Source organism: Gadus chalcogrammus, chromosome 4, assembly GCF_026213295.1.
Source record: "Gadus chalcogrammus isolate NIFS_2021 chromosome 4, NIFS_Gcha_1.0, whole genome shotgun sequence".
In the NCBI taxonomy this organism is placed as follows: Eukaryota; Metazoa; Chordata; class Actinopteri; order Gadiformes; family Gadidae; genus Gadus; species Gadus chalcogrammus.
Window position 1 is genome coordinate 9,235,769 of NC_079415.1, and position 19,045 is coordinate 9,254,813.

Sequence of the window (19,045 nt, forward strand, 5' to 3'; positions counted from 1 at the left end):
GCACAGGACATTACAGAAACACACCGCCAAATACACCCAACAACAACAGAAGTGGTACCAAGTGTTGCAGTGAATTTGCAGTAAGTCCAATAAATGCTGCGCGTGTGGGGTCAAATTGAAGAAGATGCTTTCTTAATTTGCTAATGTTTTGTGTATTGGCATGTGTATTCATAAGTTGCAGTGTGTTGAGCTCTCGGGGCCATCATAGTGTTGGTATGTGGAAATAACAACATACATATTGGAATTCATTTATTCATGCATATGTTTTCAAGTTGCTAAAATAAATAATCGTGTTTGAACTTACCGGTCTTCCTTGTTGACCTGAAAGTAATAGGAGCGCTGGCGGATGGCGGAGTAGAAGGAGAACGCCTCATTCAGGTAACTGGTTTCTGAGGTACGAAGGCTGCCAAGCAAGATTGGAGAGAGAAATGCTTGCTTTTATTTGTGGAATGGTTGGTTTTTAATTCACAAGTGCATCAAAAATATCTGACAGCAAACCATCTGGACTGATATTAGTCTTATTATTTCATCCCAAATAAGTCTGATCTTGTTAGAAATACCGAGAAAAATGCAAAAAGGTATTTTGGTACATTAGATATTTTCAGACAGAAGTGTATGAAAATAAACAAAAGAAAACAGTAGCTAACTCTTTATTCCCCTATAGTGTTCCATTGCAGAGGACCGTTTTTAGATTAAAGAGTTTCTCTACATCTACAATTTCTATTTGGTAAATGGTTCAATCTAAAAAAGTACTTAATGAGTGGATTAGTGAAGGAACATGAAGAAAGTGGAGAATGAAATTACCAAATTAGTTAGTTCAAGCAAAGAAAAAACAAACTTGCTTTTTAAGGCTGCAATTGCATGCAAATTGTATACAACCAACTTGGGGTTTACTGCCATGTTTAGTCTTGATAGCTCAGGATGCTGGCATGTCTGTTCCCTTGTACAGCACTTCATCTTCACATTATAAAGAGCACCAGATGTCACTGGATAGGGACCTTTTGGCGGAGTGGGCTCAAAATCACTGAAAATGCATGTACTTGTGTAGAGACCCGCAGCATTTTAAAGTGCCGTGAATTAATACTAGTAGTAATAAATATGTGCATTTGTCTTTAGAGATGTACACCTTCTTTGCTGCTTTGTGAAAATCACACTGTTTTAAGACGGTCAACACAGGGTAATAAATAATTCAACATATCAGATTCCTTATAGTAGTGGTAGTACAGCTGACCGATTTTGGATGCCACCTCCCCAATCTGCCATCTCTTCAAGCCATACCGACTGTCCAGGACACTGCCTGCCCAGAGACCAACAGTAAGGACAAAATAATGAGAATGAGGACATTCAAGTCACCCGAAACGCTCGCAAGGTACAGAAAGGCTGAGCTCCCAGGAGCCATCGTTACTGGAGAATGTTTTTATTTTTGTCATATAGTTATCTGGAGAATGCAATCTATCTTCATCTACTGGATCACTTGATTGTCTTTAATGATCCGAGTAGGTATACTTTCTATTCTGTTTATTTTCATTGTAGATTAAATGTGATGTTTTAGGTATGCATTGTTATCTGGACGCATCTTCTCAATCTTTTGACTTAGTTGGCTTTACTTATTCCTTCAGAATTGTAATCCGGTCCAGAATTGGATCATTGTGACATATATAGAATAGAAGTAGAGTGGTACAGTGAGTGCATAAACTAAGTCAAATCTCTGAAACCACTCCATGGAAAACTGTCTATTATAAGCAGTGTGCTCATTCTGATGGGTGGGCACTGGGGTGGAGTTTAACTGTGTATTCGGTTTTAAACCAGACCCCCTGAGCATGACTTCCGGCATACAATCCCACTTGGAAAGGACTACAGTACAGAACAAAAAATGATGAGTTAATAGTGACCTGTGTTGCTGTTGAAATTTCCACAACTTTGTATACACGTCAAAGGTTCGCCCGAAGTAGGACTGCCATTGTTTGTGGCCGTATTGCGGAAGATCCCTGTGACAAAACAAACAGGATAGGAACATCAAATGACAGAATGCCGCAATTCATTGTGCTATTCAGAATACTGCGAATACAATACCATTGAATATAGAATAGACAGTAACCTATTGAAGTCACCTAGACATATTCAAAGCTCCGACTTATATTCCCTCTGTGTGGCCTTGTATACAAAAATCTCTACAAATTAAGGTCAACAACTCTTAGGTAACATTCAGACGGTTCAAACAAATAAAAGCGTTGAACCTGGTCTTTTCTCGTAACTCGAATTCAAAATAAATGTTGATGGTCATTATCTGCATTGTCATTAGCCCCCATCATGCTAAGGAATAGACGCATTCAAGTAACGCAAGATGCTTTGGGTAAAGCATTAGATAAAGACTGAAATATAACAAAACATGCAATGCAAGATCGACAACTACAATTTGAGGAATATACACATATATATATATATATATATATATATATATATATATACACACACACAAACAAAACATAGACAGCCTCACGCTGATTTCTTTTCTACAAAAAGAATCTCACTTGATATCAGAGTAACATATTGAAGACTTTCAATGTTTTTTGCCATTGGTTTTTATTGGTGTGGCGTTTTTGCATGGCAGATGAGGATGATGGAAGAAACACCTACCTAAGTCCATTGAAGAGCTGTTTGGACTTGTCCAAAAGATAGCAGAAATCTGTGACCGTCTTCCTTTCACCTAACGGGATATCATCCTCAACCTCAGCTCCAGTCATGACAGTCAATTTTCACACCTGACAAAAAAGAAACATAGGAAACATGAAAGACATTGCCTATCCCCATTGCCATGATTGCAATAAAACCGAGGCTTAGCAAGGCTTAGCATGTAAGCATAGGCCTACATGTACACAACATCAACCTAATAGACTTATAGCAACTTCACGTAACAATTATACTCTTATCACATATTTCATATGTTATGTTAACACTTTACAATAAGAGTAAGTTAATTAACATTATCTACATGATCTATCATCAGCATCTTATCTATCCAGCATTAGCATGGAGGTTTGGGTTCACCCTATTGAATATTGAAATGTATACATTTATTTGTTAACATGAACTTACTTAGTAAACATGAACACCATAAGTAAATGATAACTTGACACATAAGTTAACTGCTAATTAACTGTTCGTTTATGCTTATTACCGACATAGCTAATGTTAATTTTATTCCCTTAATGTAAAGTGTTAACCGATTTGATATGAACAAATCCATGTATGTGATAGAAGCTGTGAGGTCAAAACGACTTGAGTGTGACAATAAGTGTCACATACAGAAAGCACAGTGGATTAATGCATTTATTCATCAACCCAATATAGGCAGGGCAGGATGCTAAATTGTTGGTGCCCTAATTAGGCCTAGAAAGTACAGAAAAGAAGACAGTGTGAAGAAACCTGCGTCACATTGTCACCCTCTTTTAGGTTGACCTCAGATGCCCTAGATTACAAATTTCACTGTAGCTCTAACTTGCCGTCCGCTCGAATGGATATGCAATCAGGTCAAGAAACCCCATCGTTTCATCTTAAATACCTAGGCACTGGGAACTTCAATAAATGTGGATGGTAATACATAGTAGGACTATTGGAGAGATGCTATATTGGTGAGACCGTTATGATGACGGTGGAGAATTTCACTTTAGTTAATTTTTTCTCCAATACAGTATTGTGAACTGGTTAGGAAAACAGTTAAGTTCATAATAAATTATTCTCAAAGTCTCAAATGAAGGATATTAAGTCCTATGTCCGGTACTGATGTTGAATGAATACATCCCTGAGCTTAGAGCAATGAGTCACAGAATATATAAAAAAAAGATATGCGGGTATCAAACACGCACCCTCACACACATCATCGTATTAATTGTGAATGCTACAGCTTCTCATTTACTGTAGATGTTTTATCAGTTTAGGGGTCCTTAGAAATATACCAGAATGCCAACAGTTTACCAGTATAAAGAGGTTTTGCTGTACAATTGCAATCACGTTCAGATTTTAAATAAATCTTGTTTTTGTTTCTTAATGACTGACTGAATCACGTCATCAAATATCATTGCAAAGGACATGTTACACATCACCCCCCAATGATGCTCAGATTTTTTTAATAATTAGTATAGATTTCTGAGAGGAGATCTCTGATACCATAGTTATAGTAACGATGGTTTACATTAGTAGTGAGTGACTAATAGTACCAATAAGGGACGTTGTCCAGTTAGTATAGTTGTGGGCTACGTCCTTTCATTATTCATTCATCTTTTCGGTCTATGTGAATGCTGAGCCGATTTTTACACACTTGTGCAAAACGCGTTTTTCCAAATAGCTAAATATTTTCCGACTTATTATACAAAGAGTAATACAACAATATCTCTATATTTTCGTTTTGATTTGAATAACAATGGATTTTGCCAGTGGCTTCATTGCATGACAATGAATGGGATCCTTTGCCCGTGTCTCCACCAGCCTTGCCTATTTCGCGGTAACGTTACATTTGTACTGCAGTGTTCACCATTAAGCAATACACACAGGATGGAAAAATGAATAAGAGACAGTACTGGCATCCACTTTCTTTTGTCTCAGTCACTGAGCTTCGACCGCATCAAAGCACATACATCTGAAACACAGAAATCACCTGCAGCAAAGAGAATAAAACGCTGGCATACATCATTGACCGCACACAGCTAATGGTTATTTTCATTTAGAGTTACTAATGAATTCTGCAATATTAACCGGGTCTGCTTTTGAAAACCTTACCTCGCTAGCCTGCTAACGTTAACGAACCGAAACGGGTCCTTCTCAGAAAATTGTACAAAAGCTGCGCCGAGCTTTACCGATGGTGTGTAACATTCTTGGAATCCACCCTATGGCTAAACAGTTAACCTTGGGTGCATAACGAATTGTCGTAATCCGATAAATGCATATGATTTTGCCTTATGCAATTATTGTCCTCTGATAATGTCACAGCCGAGACCGCTGCCGCTGAACGACTGTGAGTGTGAGGTGGTCTCCAGTCTCATCCACCGTAGACTGCTCGGCTCTCCACTAGACTCCACGCAACTGCCCAACTGCTTCCGGGTTGAGTCGTTTTACGCAAGCCAGGCTCGAGCCATTGAATAATCGTGACGGGGAGGATGGACGGTTGGCTCCATCCCAAATCCATACATTCGGAATTTCCTAAACACGTTTTTACTTGAAAGCACGTAGCACTGGCAACGTTTCTTATATGCTATTATCAATACAAAAATAGACAAATAAATAATATTAAACTGCCAGACACATATAGCCTAGTTGTATTATATTTCAAATTAAGCTGTAATTGAAGCTGGCTTGTGTCCACTATAGTTAGTACATTCATTAATTATATGCATTATTTCGGACGCTTCCAGAAAAGCGAGATTTTCAATGACATAGGCTATGTTTATTTGTACATCGAAATTACAAAAAAAAGGGTGAATTATAATAAATGTATATTTTTGACGATTATAGGCTTTAACACCTCTGCTTACCAATACAAACAGCATAAACCCTCTGGCCCATGGACCCATGGATATACTAACAACCTGTAACAGACTGTAGTTCATATGCTATATGTAATGGAACCACCTATGGCACGGTGTTGTTGGGATTAGTATGGAACTCGCTTTTTTCATATTCATAACCTTTCCTAACTTTCAGGTTTGGTGTGATCAGCTATTACAAGCCGTTTTAGAAATCTGTCCACCTATGATGTGAATAAGGGGCAGATTTCCAAAACGGCTTGTAACGGCTAATAACACCACACCCTGTGACATGTCACGGGACCTTTAACAGTAACAGTAACAGTAATTAGATAAATTGATAATTCATACACTATTGATCTTGGGTTTTACTTGATTATACTTTGAAGAGCAACCTATAAAAAATTATAATTATTTGAATATTCAGTGCCATCAACTGAATACAGGAGTCCCCAATTGTATTAAGGAACCGTTTATTACAATTAAAAAATGTTTGAATAAAATACGATGCCAAGATATTTGTGCAGTAAACTAAAGCTAACCTTTACCTATGGCACTTTCCAAATGTAATTACAATAAAATGTTGATATAAATAGGCACACAACTGTTTATACAAAGGAACAGGGGATAAAGAGCAGAAGAAACTCCAAAAATATTGTCTGTACATCTATGATTTATTTTGTGAATAAATGAATCAAAGTAATATCTGTATATGATTATAGTGACTCAAGTAGAACACATTAAATAAAAGAAAAAAAAACTTTTGGAAGGCATGTTGTCGTAGCTTTGTTTCTTCCTCCCCCCCCCCCCCCAACTACTAAAAACTTTGTTATTACAGCAATACATTTCCTCCCATTTAAGACACATTTTGTTTAATGCTAAGTTCTTAAAAAAGAGCCACCATCAAATTAAAACCAGTAAAATTATGGAGGTCACAAAAACAAGAAACAATTCTTTTTTGCATGTCTGTAAACTGTAAAAATAATTTATAACGGGAGTGATTATGTAACTCCAAGTTCAAATTACCACTTGAATGTTACCAATGTTTGACAAAGAAATTATAATTTTGTTAGCGTATAGCCAATAGATGTTGAGTAATAATTACAAGTACCTTAATAGGGGAAGACATTTTATTGTACTGCATCCTGTTTTGTGTTGACCAGCAGCCTAAAAGAAACCTCAGAAAGATGAACCTGAGGCATTGACCCAATGGCTCCATAAAAGTTATTGAAACTCTGTTGCATATAAATGAATTTGGTTTAAGACTGAATCAACATAATGTGGTTGGGGCAGAAGTCATGTTTACTTTCAGCAAGAAAAAAGAACCCAAAAAAAATAATAAACGCTTTTGGAGAATAGAGGATAGAATAGAAATAAATGGTCTCCTAAATTAGAGAAAGTACGGGTTTGTTGTTCGAGGTGGTATGACCCGCTCAGAGTCCGGTACAGCCCGGAAGAGCTTCGGCTCTCGCCTGTTCACCGTCCTTAAACACCATGATGGAAGCATGTTTCCACATCGGTAGCAGTAGTTGGGTGCGGACCATACCGTGACGCAGCTTCTCGTCGAACATGAACTTGTAGCCCTCGTGAACGAGCTGATGTGCGCGGCATATAAGCTTCAGGTTGTTGATGTGAACAAACTGTGGAATGGGGAAAGAGGTTTGGGACAGCATTTCAGTATGAAAGAAATTGTGTTATTTTACCAGACAATGGAACAATTGGTATACGTTGTGTTTGGTTCCTTTATTAATTTCAGTCAAAGAATTTGTTATTGGCAATTTCCAACTCTTAATTCTGCAACAAAATCGCGAGCAATTGTTGTTTTGCTCATTAAATAAGCCCATGTCCTGCCGGTTTTTAAAGCCAAGGTAGAATTAATTAAGTATTATTGTTGTTTGGGGTTTTTAAGCTCTTTTTTAATGAGGTCAATTTAGGCATTTGATGAAATATATACATTTTTTAAAGTTTATATCATATCCGATATTACGGTTGTATAAAATAAGTGATCTATTCTTCTGAAGCACATCACACAATGTTCTGCGTTTGTATATTGAATACAACAGGATCAACCAGGTCATAACAGACAGCATTCAACAACAATTTGGCGCAGCAGGTGTACCCTTTTAAAATAGTTGATTTCAATAAGTGGGGTTGGGCTGTGCATAGCGATGAATGACAGGGAAACAAACTGCACACATTAGCGTCTGATACCAACAAATGGTGCGGCCTTAGGCCTTTACCTCGTGGTGACTTGGAGCCAAACAGCCAGCCGGCGCCTCGGGGACTGATGGCCCAGGTGTCCACGTCCTCTGGGTCGGACCAGACCAGGTCGCAGAAGGCCCCCTTATGAGGAATCTCCTGGTTGCGTTCAATAGTGCGGATCTGGTCCAAGGTCTTGATGTCAGGAGACAGGCCACCATGAACGCACAGGATCTGCTCGCTATCAACTACAGGAAAAAAGGAGTTAGGAGGATTCTTATTTTATTTTATCTAACTCATAAAAATTGAAAACAATTCAACAGAGAGCTAATCGTTAACAATTACATAAATATTTTTGAGTCAAATATATTATATAGGTATTTAGAGTTAAAGACTGGATTGGGGTATTTTTTTTTATGCAATGTGTGTGGTCTCGGAGTCAACTCAACAGCTGCCACAGTTAGCATGTCAAAAACCTTTTGTGCAATATCGCCATGGCCGTTGCGTTTCCATATTTGTTTGGCACTCATCGGAAAACGTAGAACAAAATTAAAAGGTGACTACAAAACACATTTTAACCCGATAAAGAGTAGCCAAACCTTATCAAATGTGAGACCCACCATAAAATCCAGACACTTGTGTTATCTGCCTGCTCTCATGGTTCCCCTGAGAAGAGTGATGGCAGTCTGGCCACTTTTGCGTTCAAGGCCAGCAGGATCGTAAACGTCTCCAAGCTGTAATAGCCTCTGTCCACAAAATCTCCCTTTCAGAGAAAATAAACAGATTCAAATCCACGGACGTTGGAACATTCCACGAGTCTGACAATTGATTGAATGCATCAAAAAAAAAAAAGCCCATAAAATGTATCATGCAAATTAAATTTAGATAGGCGAGAGGTATTTGGCAAACCCATTCTTACTACGGTAATCATAATCATAACTGGAGAGATGAGATCTCAAACACTCACCATGAAAATGTAATTTGTGTCTGGAACTTGTCCTCCAGTTCCCTGAACAGCTCACAGAGGTCATAAAACTAGTTGTGAAATGAAAAACAATGGATTTATTTGTAGTTAAATCTTTAAAAAATATAAATAATAATGTACCAATTATTTTGTTTTTATATATGGTTAGCCTTTACATGAGAATATTGCATTAAATGATAGAAAAATCAAAAGGATAAAAATGCCATCACAATGGCTAAATGCTTAAGTGGGAAAACTGGGTGTTTAAAATATAAATAAAGAGAAAACTATATACTGTATCTCGTATGCAAGTCAAAGCTTCATTACCTGGCCATGGATATCACCGCAAACGGTAACAGGCGTAGAAACCGGTTGACATTAGACTCTTCAAGCAGCAAGTCACATACATAGATCACACAGACGCTGAAAAGCACAACAGGAGAAAATTCCTTATGAGTTAAACAAATCCACAAACTATTTTTCACGGACAAAGCAGCGGATCCCTATAAAATAACAGGAAACAACATTTCTGGAACATTCCATGATGGTTCACTCACTGTTCAATTAAAAAACGTATAGGGGGACCAATGCTCCCACCTGTCAAAGTGGGTAGTGCACTGTATGTATAACAGTAAACAATTCTTCAGTTAGTTTGTGTCACATGAAGTAACCATATGCTTTCACAATAGTTTAATCCTCTTTGAGTATTTAAAAGACAAGACAAAGACTCCTTTCTGTAGATCTATTCATGTTAAAATATACATACTTAATGATAGTATAGATCATGAGGTAACACTTAATTGGCAGTTCTTGTTCAAATATGTAATAGTTGATTATGAAAAAAAAATTAAGCATTTGGCTTTATAATGCCTCTGATATTGGTTTGTGTTTGAGAATTGTTCTCGCTAACTACAATGACACAAAGATGCCACTTTCCACCAACTAGTTGCCAAGGTGAAATGAAAGGCATAAATTACCAATAATTCGATCAGTTCAACAGAATGTGTGGGGGATCAATATCCCGCAACCTTTCGTTTAAACTGTTCCGCCATTAACGTTGCCGAGCTAGGTTCCATATATTCTCGTCTACAAGTTGGTGGTCCTTCCTCGATTGAACGACCTACATTACATTCACTCATGTGTTCTACCCCGTCAACTGGTTATCCGTATCGACATTGCAACACAGAAGGAAATAGCGATGAGTGCACCGATGCTTGATGATATAACGACAGTCTACACACTAACACGTTCAAGGAATCATCGTCATGTATATAGCTACACTGATTTGAGATTCTAGAGCTCACTATTTAGACTATGTCAAATCACTATATAAGCTGCAATTTGCAAGTATAATGTGAAACTAAACATAATTGATCATTGGTCGGTCTGGAAATGAAGCGGCCTAACAGTTAGCCCTAACGTCCCCTTCTTTGCTAGCTAGCTAATTTCGCCTGCTTCCTCAATATCAACCCCGTCTGTATACCGCCACAATTCAAGTCAATTGTAATTGTTGTAATCCGGGACATACAAGAAAAACTATCCTATTTTTAATAAAATAAAATTACGTTTCTTTAATTGAAGTGCACTACTAACGAGACACTTTAGCTATCTTAAGTTGCTCTGCGATTTCAAATAAAAGGGAGACGTACTGTTGGCAGCCTACTATAACCTGCTTCAGTCACTCACCTTAAGATCATTTTCTGGCAAGTATTTGCAGTGTCTTGCTATTTCTACATACTTATCCAAATCTAGGGGCGCCATAACTATAGCAAATAGCCTATATGTACTTGGTTGCGTTCTAGCGCCCTGATGCTAGTTATTTTTCTTCTTCAGCGCCTGTTCTTCTTTAGGTTTTACTGAAGCGCCATCCGCCATAACACGGTATACTGCCCCCCGCCGTTGTGTTGCCGTAATGTACTATACAATACAGTTCGTTTACAGTAATGTATGCAAGCCAGTGAAGTCACAAATAAAAGTAAGGATTCATTTAAATTCTTCAAAATAAATAAATCAAAGCTGTTATTTACAGTCTATGAGAAGGACTCTGTTAAAAGACATCCAAGGACCACCTCCGTTTTAGAGCTTAACAATCCTGAAAGGAGGATACCTCTTATATATCCCAGTAGAATATAATAGGCCACTGCATTGACGAACTTGATCTAACACGGCAACTAACTGGTGTTAAATTAGTTGCCATAACAATCTTTTGATTGAAAAACCAATACATACAGGAAGCTTTATAAACACATTGTTCACCTTCATATGCCTGGGAAAGGGTTGAATAAAAGGATTCTTTCAATATAAAATAATACAATCTGGGTTTGTGAATTTAGTCCACCTAACCTTTTTTTACAAACACATTTCAAGTAACTTTTTTATTATAAAAAAACCGACACTAAAAAAAATGAGGAAAAGAACGGATAACAGTAACATCAAATACGTTTACATACTGTATGTCAAGTTTAACACAATTAGCTTAAAAGACACAATTGGTTCTGGCCTGATATTTTCTATCAGTTTTACCAACTGAATAAAATACATCAGTCTGCCTACATCTGTCACAAATCAATAGGTTTTTATATAGTATGCATCCATCCTGATTCAGACACCTCTTAACTTGACCAAATTGCAACACAAATCATTTTACATGACCAGTAGTGAGTGAGGCAGGTGTGTATGATTTGGCTAATAAAACTGTAACAGTCAACATAATGCTAAGTAAACGCCACCTAAAAGTGGTCCTAAATTAGATAACCCTTCTATACTGTGCAGACTTCCGTAGCCAAATCAGTAAAAAATAATGAAAAGTAAGATACATTGAACCACCACTGGAATGCCCCTGTGTGTGTGTGTGTGTGTGTGTGTGTGTGTGTGTGTGTGTGTGTGTGTGTGTGTGTGTGTGTGTGTGTGTGTGTGTGTGTGTGTGTGTGTGTGTGTGTGTGTGTGTGTGTGTGTGTGTGTGTGTGTGTGTGTGTGTGTGTGTGTGTATGTTTAGTGTATGTTCATGTGTATGTGTATGTGTGTTATATCATACAGGCTGCATCAGCAAACGTGCTGACACTCGACGCCGACATTCATTTATAAACGTCGTGCTTTTCGGGAACGCCCGAATGTCTCATCTTCAGCCGTCCTCAGGTGGATGACCAGGTGTGTGGTTCAGTGTGTGGAGCGGTGCGTTCAGAGTTAATGCTTTGTTTTGTGTCCATTCGAACCAGTCCCGGTTCCAGGAGAAGCCTGACCATCGCTACAGATGGAGCCGGTTGGCCACCCGCCGCATGCGTCTGAAAAGGAAAGTGAACACCAAGGAAATGCAGAAGGTTTTAGCTGCAATGCTGCAGTAGCATCTGTTCTGAGAATACCTTGATTAATTCGCTTTTCTTAAATCACCACAAATATTATATTTATATATTGTTTGAATAGTAAGTAGTATATCTTGTTCAAGCTCAACCGTAATCCAAAGGTGTTTTTGAGAACATTCAGAGTTCATTGATGATCATCTAAAAAAAACATGACAATTTAAGATCTATAATTTGAGTGTAGTTTATTAGATAGTTTACAAGCCATTTGTCAGATTATTAAGTCAATTTTAAGTGCTCTGTGAAATGGCTTTTGTGGTTGACTGTGCACCAGCCTCTTTTTGAGAAAATTCAGATTTCAGACCATTCCCAGCTTATTTCCAACCAATCAGGGCATCTTTCCCCTGATTGGTAGGGAATCCTCTTGCCCACCTAGACATAGGTGCGTGGAAACAACAATACTCGATGGCTGAAGAAACATAGCCATTGTGCTGTTGTCTTCCCTCTTTCCATCACTCAAATCTGAGACCTACAGCAGTTTTAAAGTGAATCGACCTTAGACTGACCATTACATCAACACGGGAGTCATACGCTTGTGTTCCTGTCTTGGTCTCGGATCTTCTTCTCCATTTCTGCATCAGTGTCAGGGTCCCTCGAGCAGCGGTCACCACTGGTCGGCGTCCCCTGTGTTGCGTATAGGCGATCCTCCACAGTAGCATTGGGTTCTCACTGTGGGAGGAGACCATAGGACAACAAGGCAGATCAGATTCCATAGTCCGGTAACAAAACTCAGGCCTTGCTGAATATATAAAAGACCATTCAAATGTTTCGTCTATCTATGCTTGCACAGAGAATACCGTTATTCACAAACTTGAAAAAAGTAATATTACAGGGTTTTTGTTTTGACCAACCGATGACTTACAGATTAGATTACAGACAACTATTTGCCGCTTGTTAAACTTCAATGTGTCCCCAAACAGTCAGACTCATCCTAATATGACCATACTCGTAGGCAGGTTAAGACTAGTTGTTTCTTTCACTCTATTGTGTCAGTTTCGTTAATCATTAGCAGTTAGTTGGCAAATGACAAAAGGCGTTAAGGGGACAGCCGTCGCAGCCTTATAGTCAGGCAAAAAGTGCTTCATTTCTGTATATAAACTTTGAGCGGGCCAGTAAAACAAAAATAATGCGGGGACTGTGCAGTGCAGAAAAATAAAAAATAAGATGAAAGATAGAATTGTAAAAGTACTCAGCTTCCCAGGGCAGTTGGTAAAAGAGGATGGCAGAGGACTAAACTTTTGGGGTACGGGGTAGGGAGGGAGTTCAAGTAATCGTAAGCATATTGACCTGAAATCGGACCTAAAAAGGAACAAGGGTGGAAAGAGAAAGCAAAACAAAACATATTAGCAACATAAGAAGCAGTGGAGGAGGTGATGTCTTGAACGTTTACTGTTAATGTTCCATTTGTTATTCACCAGCCATTTCTGTTAAATAAAAAGTGTTAAAAGACTCTCCCAAAGATCTATCAGTTCGAGGAGGTCAGTATTTGTACAAACCACTAGATGGAAATCATTGTAGGGTAAACACAAGCTTTTGTGTTTAATTAAATTAAATTAAATATAATTGCAGTAAAGCTTCTAGCGTGGTTGTGGCTATTCGTTTACCATGTACAGTCTTTTTCTTTTTTTTTTTTAAAGCTTGCCTCAACAACGATTAGATTCCTTGCTAAACAATCTTTTTAATTAAAGGGTTAATAAACATTTCAGTAACTCCAACAAGCTCCATGCTAAAAATATTACACGCATTTCCTTCCAATTGAGTTGCAGGACTGGAAGAAAATTTGGGGAAAACACTAGCTTTGGAACTTGCACATGTGAAACAGCTATGGCAAGACAATGGTTTAGTATACAGTCCGAGTAGAGTTCTACACACAATTCCAAAATGCACTCCCTGACGCACCAGTAACCCATAACACACTAGAAAGACATTGACATCGCCTTTAGTAACCAGTTACACACCCTCTAGAAAGATAAGAGTGACCATACCTTTATTAACCAGTTAAACACCCTCTAGAAAGATAAGAGTGACCATACCTTTATTAACCAGTTAAACACCCTCTAGAAAGATAAGACCGTACCTTTATTAACCAGTTAAACACCCTCTAGAAAGATAAGAGTGACCTTACCTTTATTAACCAGTTAAACACCCTCTAGAAAGATAAGACAGAGAGTCTTACCTGAAGGCGTACGTCCTCTGGTGCCAGCTGAGCTGACCTCGGATGCTGTAGGCGATGGTGGTGACAAACTCTCCACCAAGACCCAGCTCCGAGCACAGCTTTAGGGCAAAGGTTTCGGGGGAGTTGTCCCTCTCGGACATGTCCCACTCGAACTGGTCCACCAGAGAGATGTTCCCCACGTGGATGTTCAGCTGTCATCAAAAGATTTGAATTAAAATAAAACAAATGTAGATGACCACCTTCGGACAGATCTGATTCTTTTTTGATGATCCAATTCCATTTTTACATCCGATCTAAATAATAGTCCAGCCCATTTTAATTCTATAGGTCTTAATCACAGTTCAAAGTATCAAAGGGGATATATCGAGCACGGAAAACCTTTTTCCTGACTATCAAGGAAGCCAAAAGAGCAGAGAAAGGACACATGGATGGATTGCATGGATCCCACCTTGCATGGACCATTATTTGGCCCATTAGAAGAGTCTAAACTTAGATCAAACTTAGACTAAAAGTCTAAGTTACCGATAGTTTATTTTGTTGACCGAGCTCAATCCACCAGGTGGATTGAGCTCGGTCAACAACATAAACTGTCTGTAACTTAGCCTTTTAGTCTAAGTTACCGATAGTTTATGTTGTTGACCGAGCTCACTCCACCTGGTGGATTGAGCTCGGTCAACAAAATAAACTATCGGTAACTTAGACTTTTAGTCTAAGTTTGATCTAAGTTTAGACTCTTCTAATGGGCCAAATAATGGTCCATGCAAGGTGGGATCCATGCAATCCATCCATGTGTCCTTTCTCTGCTCTTTTGGCTTCCTTGATAGTCAGGAAAAAGGTTTTCCGTGCTCTGATATATCCCCTTTGATACTTTGAACTGTGATTAAGACCTATAGAATTAAAATGGGCTGGACTATTATTTAGATCGGATGTAAAAATGGAATTGGATCATCAAAAAAGAATCAGATCTGTCCGAAGGTGGTCATCTACATTGTGTTTTATTTTAATTCAAATCTTTTGATGACAGCTGAACATCCACGTGGGGAACATCTCTCTGGTGGACCAGTTCGAGTGGGACATGTCCGAGAGGGACAACTCCCCCGAAACCTTTGCCCTAAAGCTGTGCTCGGAGCTGGGTCTTGGTGGAGAGTTTGTCACCACCATCGCCTACAGCATCCGAGGTCAGCTCAGCTGGCACCAGAGGACGTACGCCTTCAGGTAAGACTCTCTGTCTTATCTTTCTAGAGGGTGTTTAACTGGTTAATAAAGGTAAGGTCACTCTTATCTTTCTAGAGGGTGTTTAACTGGTTAATAAAGGTACGGTCACTCTTATCTTTCTAGAGGGTGTTTAACTGGTTAATAAAGGTATGGTCACTCTTATCTTTCTAGAGGGTGTTTAACTGGTTAATAAAGGTATGGTCACTCTTATCTTTCTAGAGGGTGTGTAACTGGTTACTAAAGGCGATGTCAATGTCTTTCTAGTGTGTTATGGGTTACTGGTGCGTCAGGGAGTGCATTTTGGAATTGTGTGTAGAACTCTACTCGGACTGTATACTAAACCATTGTCTTGCCATAGCTGTTTCACATGTGCAAGTTCCAAAGCTAGTGTTTTCCCCAAATTTTCTTCCAGTCCTGCAACTCAATTGGAAGGAAATGCGTGTAATATTTTTAGCATGGAGCTTGTTGGAGTTACTGAAATGTTTATTAACCCTTTAATTAAAAAGATTGTTTAGCAAGGAATCTAATCGTTGTTGAGGCAAGCTTTAAAAAAAAAAAAGAAAAAGACTGTACATGGTAAACGAATAGCCACAACCACGCTAGAAGCTTTACTGCAATTATATTTAATTTAATTTAATTAAACACAAAAGCTTGTGTTTACCCTACAATGATTTCCATCTAGTGGTTTGTACAAATACTGACCTCCTCGAACTGATAGATCTTTGGGAGAGTCTTTTAACACTTTTTATTTAACAGAAATGGCTGGTGAATAACAAATGGAACATTAACAGTAAACGTTCAAGACATCACCTCCTCCACTGCTTCTTATGTTGCTAATATGTTTTGTTTTGCTTTCTCTTTCCACCCTTGTTCCTTTTTAGGTCCGATTTCAGGTCAATATGCTTACGATTACTTGAACTCCCTCCCTACCCCGTACCCCAAAAGTTTAGTCCTCTGCCATCCTCTTTTACCAACTGCCCTGGGAAGCTGAGTACTTTTACAATTCTATCTTTCATCTTATTTTTTATTTTTTCTGCACTGCACAGTCCCCGCATTATTTTTGTTTTACTGGCCCGCTCAAAGTTTATATACAGAAATGAAGCACTTTTTGCCTGACTATAAGGCTGCGACGGCTGTCCCCTTAACGCCTTTTGTCATTTGCCAACTAACTGCTAATGATTAACGAAACTGACACAATAGAGTGAAAGAAACAACTAGTCTTAACCTGCCTACGAGTATGGTCATATTAGGATGAGTCTGACTGTTTGGGGACACATTGAAGTTTAACAAGCGGCAAATAGTTGTCTGTAATCTAATCTGTAAGTCATCGGTTGGTCAAAACAAAAACCCTGTAATATTACTTTTTTCAAGTTGTGAATAACGGTATTCTCTGTGCAAGCATAATAGAAGAAACATTTGAATGTATTTTATATATTCAGCAAGGCCTGAGTTTTGTACCGGACTATGGAATCTGATCTGCTTGTTGTCCTATGGTCTCCTCCCACAGTGAGAACCCACTGCCTACTGTGGAGATCGCTATACGCAACACAGGGGACGCCGACCAGTGGTGCCCGCTGCTCGAGACCCTGACTGATGCAGAAATGGAGAAGAAGATCCGAGACCAAGACAGGAACACAAGGTATGACTCCCGTGTTGATGTAATGGTCAGTCTAAGGTCGATTCACTTAAAACTGCTGTAGGTCAGATTTGAGTGATGGAAAGAGGGAAGACAACAGCACAATGGCTATGTTTCTCAGCCATCGAGTATTGTTGTTTCCACGCACCTATGTCTAGGTGGGCAAGAGGGATTCCCTACCCAATCAGGGAAAAGATGCCCTGATTGGTTGGAAATAAGCTGGGAATGGTCTGAAATCTGAATTTTCTCAAAAAGAGGCTGGTGCACAGTCAACCACAAAAGCCATTTCACAGAGCACTTAAAATTGACTAATATCTGACAAATGGCTGTAACATATCTAATAAACTACACTCAAATTATAGATCTTAAATTGTCATGTTTTTTTTAGATGATCATTCATGAACTCTGAATGTTCTCAAAAACCTTTGGATACGGTTGAGTTGAACAAGATTATACTACTTAATATTAAAAAATATATAAATATAATATTTGTGGTGATTTAAGAAAAGCGCATTAATCAAGGTATTCTCAGAAAGATGCTACTGAAACGCATTGAGCTAAACCTTCTGCATTTCCTTGTTTGTTCACCTTTCCTTTCAGACGCATGCGGCGGTTGGCCAACACGGCTCCATCCTGGTAGGATGGTCAGGCTTCTCCTGGAACAGGACCTGGTTCGAATGGACACAAAACAAAGCATTAACTCTGAACGCACCGCTCCACACACTGAACCACACACCCTGGTCATCCACCTGAGGACGGCTGAAGATGAGACATTCGGGCGTTCCCGAAAAGCACGACGTTTATAAATGAATGTCGGCGTCGAGTGTCAGCACGTTTGCTGATGCAGCCTGTATGATATAACACACATACACATACACATGAACATACACTAAACATACACACACACACACACACACACACACACACACACACACACACACACACACACACACACACACACACACACACACACACACACACACACACACACACACACACACACACACACACACACACACACACACACACACACACACACACACACACAGGGGCATTCCAGTGGTGGTTCAATGTATCTTACTTTTCATTATTTTTTACTGATTTGGCTACGGAAGTCTGCACAGTATAGAAGGGTTATCTAATTTAGGACCACTTTTAGGTGGCGTTTACTTAGCATTATGTTGACTGTTACAGTTTTATTAGCCAAATCATACACACCTGCCTCACTCACTACTGGTCATGTAAAATGATTTGTGTTGCAATTTGGTCAAGTTAAGAGGTGTCTGAATCAGGATGGATGCATACTATATAAAAACCTATTGATTTGTGACAGATGTAGGCAGACTGATGTATTTTATTCAGTTGGTAAAACTGATAGAAAATATCAGGCCAGAACCAATTGTGTCTTTTAAGCTAATTGTGTTAAACTTGACATACAGTATGTAAACGTATTTGATGTTACTGTTATCCGTTCTTTTCCTCATTTTTTTTAGTGTCGGTTTTTTTTATAATAAAAAAGTTACTTGAAATGTGTTTGTAAAAAAAGGTTAGGTGGACTAAATTCACAAACCCAGATTGTATTATTTTATATTGAAAGAATCCTTTTATTCAACCCTTTCCCAGGCATATGAAGGTGAACAATGTGTTTATAAAGCTTCCTGTATGTATTGGTTTTTCAATCAAAAGATTGTTATGGCAACTAATTTAACACCAGTTAGTTGCCGTGTTAGATCAAGTTCGTCAATGCAGTGGCCTATTATATTCTACTGGGATATATAAGAGGTATCCTCCTTTCAGGATTGTTAAGCTCTAAAACGGAGGTGGTCCTTGGATGTCTTTTAACAGAGTCCTTCTCATAGACTGTAAATAACAGCTTTGATTTATTTATTTTTGAAGAATTTAAATGAATCCTTACTTTTATTTGTGACTTCACTGGCTTGCATACATTACTGTAAACGAACTGTATTGTATAGTACATTA

The 19,045-nt window shown here is 38.6% G+C and overlaps 2 protein-coding genes, 1 long non-coding RNA gene and 1 pseudogene across 3 annotated transcripts in view; 1 reads left to right on the plus strand and 3 right to left on the minus strand.

The window, feature by feature from the left end:
* crb2a (crumbs cell polarity complex component 2a) overlaps positions 1-900 on the minus strand; it is a 15,130-nt gene extending 14,230 nt beyond the window's left edge. Inside the window, exons 1-2 of the mRNA XM_056587758.1 lie at positions 884-900; positions 305-403 (exon numbers count right to left, since the gene is read on the minus strand). Coding sequence (XP_056443733.1) covers positions 305-403; positions 884-900 — 116 coding nt within the window. The remainder of the gene's footprint in view (positions 1-304; positions 404-883) is intronic.
* A 1,044-nt stretch (positions 901-1,944) lies between these two features.
* Positions 1,945-4,900, minus strand: LOC130381709 (uncharacterized). Its single transcript, XR_008895450.1, has 3 exons — positions 4,777-4,900; positions 2,638-2,762; positions 1,945-1,988 (listed from the first exon to the last, which is right to left on the minus strand). It is a non-coding gene; the product is annotated as an uncharacterized LOC130381709 (long non-coding RNA).
* Positions 4,901-6,875: 1,975 nt separating this feature from the next.
* LOC130381187 (serine/threonine-protein phosphatase 6 catalytic subunit-like) lies at positions 6,876-10,642 on the minus strand (annotated as a pseudogene).
* Positions 10,643-15,001: 4,359 nt separating this feature from the next.
* Positions 15,002-18,981, plus strand: LOC130380523 (SWI/SNF-related matrix-associated actin-dependent regulator of chromatin subfamily B member 1-A-like). The gene is made up of 5 exons (XM_056587759.1): positions 15,002-15,037; positions 15,239-15,429; positions 16,311-16,322; positions 16,937-17,068; positions 17,666-18,981. The coding sequence occupies exons 1-5, from the start codon at positions 15,002-15,004 to the stop codon at positions 17,703-17,705; spliced, it is 411 nt and encodes a 136-aa protein (XP_056443734.1). The 3' UTR covers positions 17,706-18,981.
* Positions 18,982-19,045: the final 64 nt, after the last annotated feature.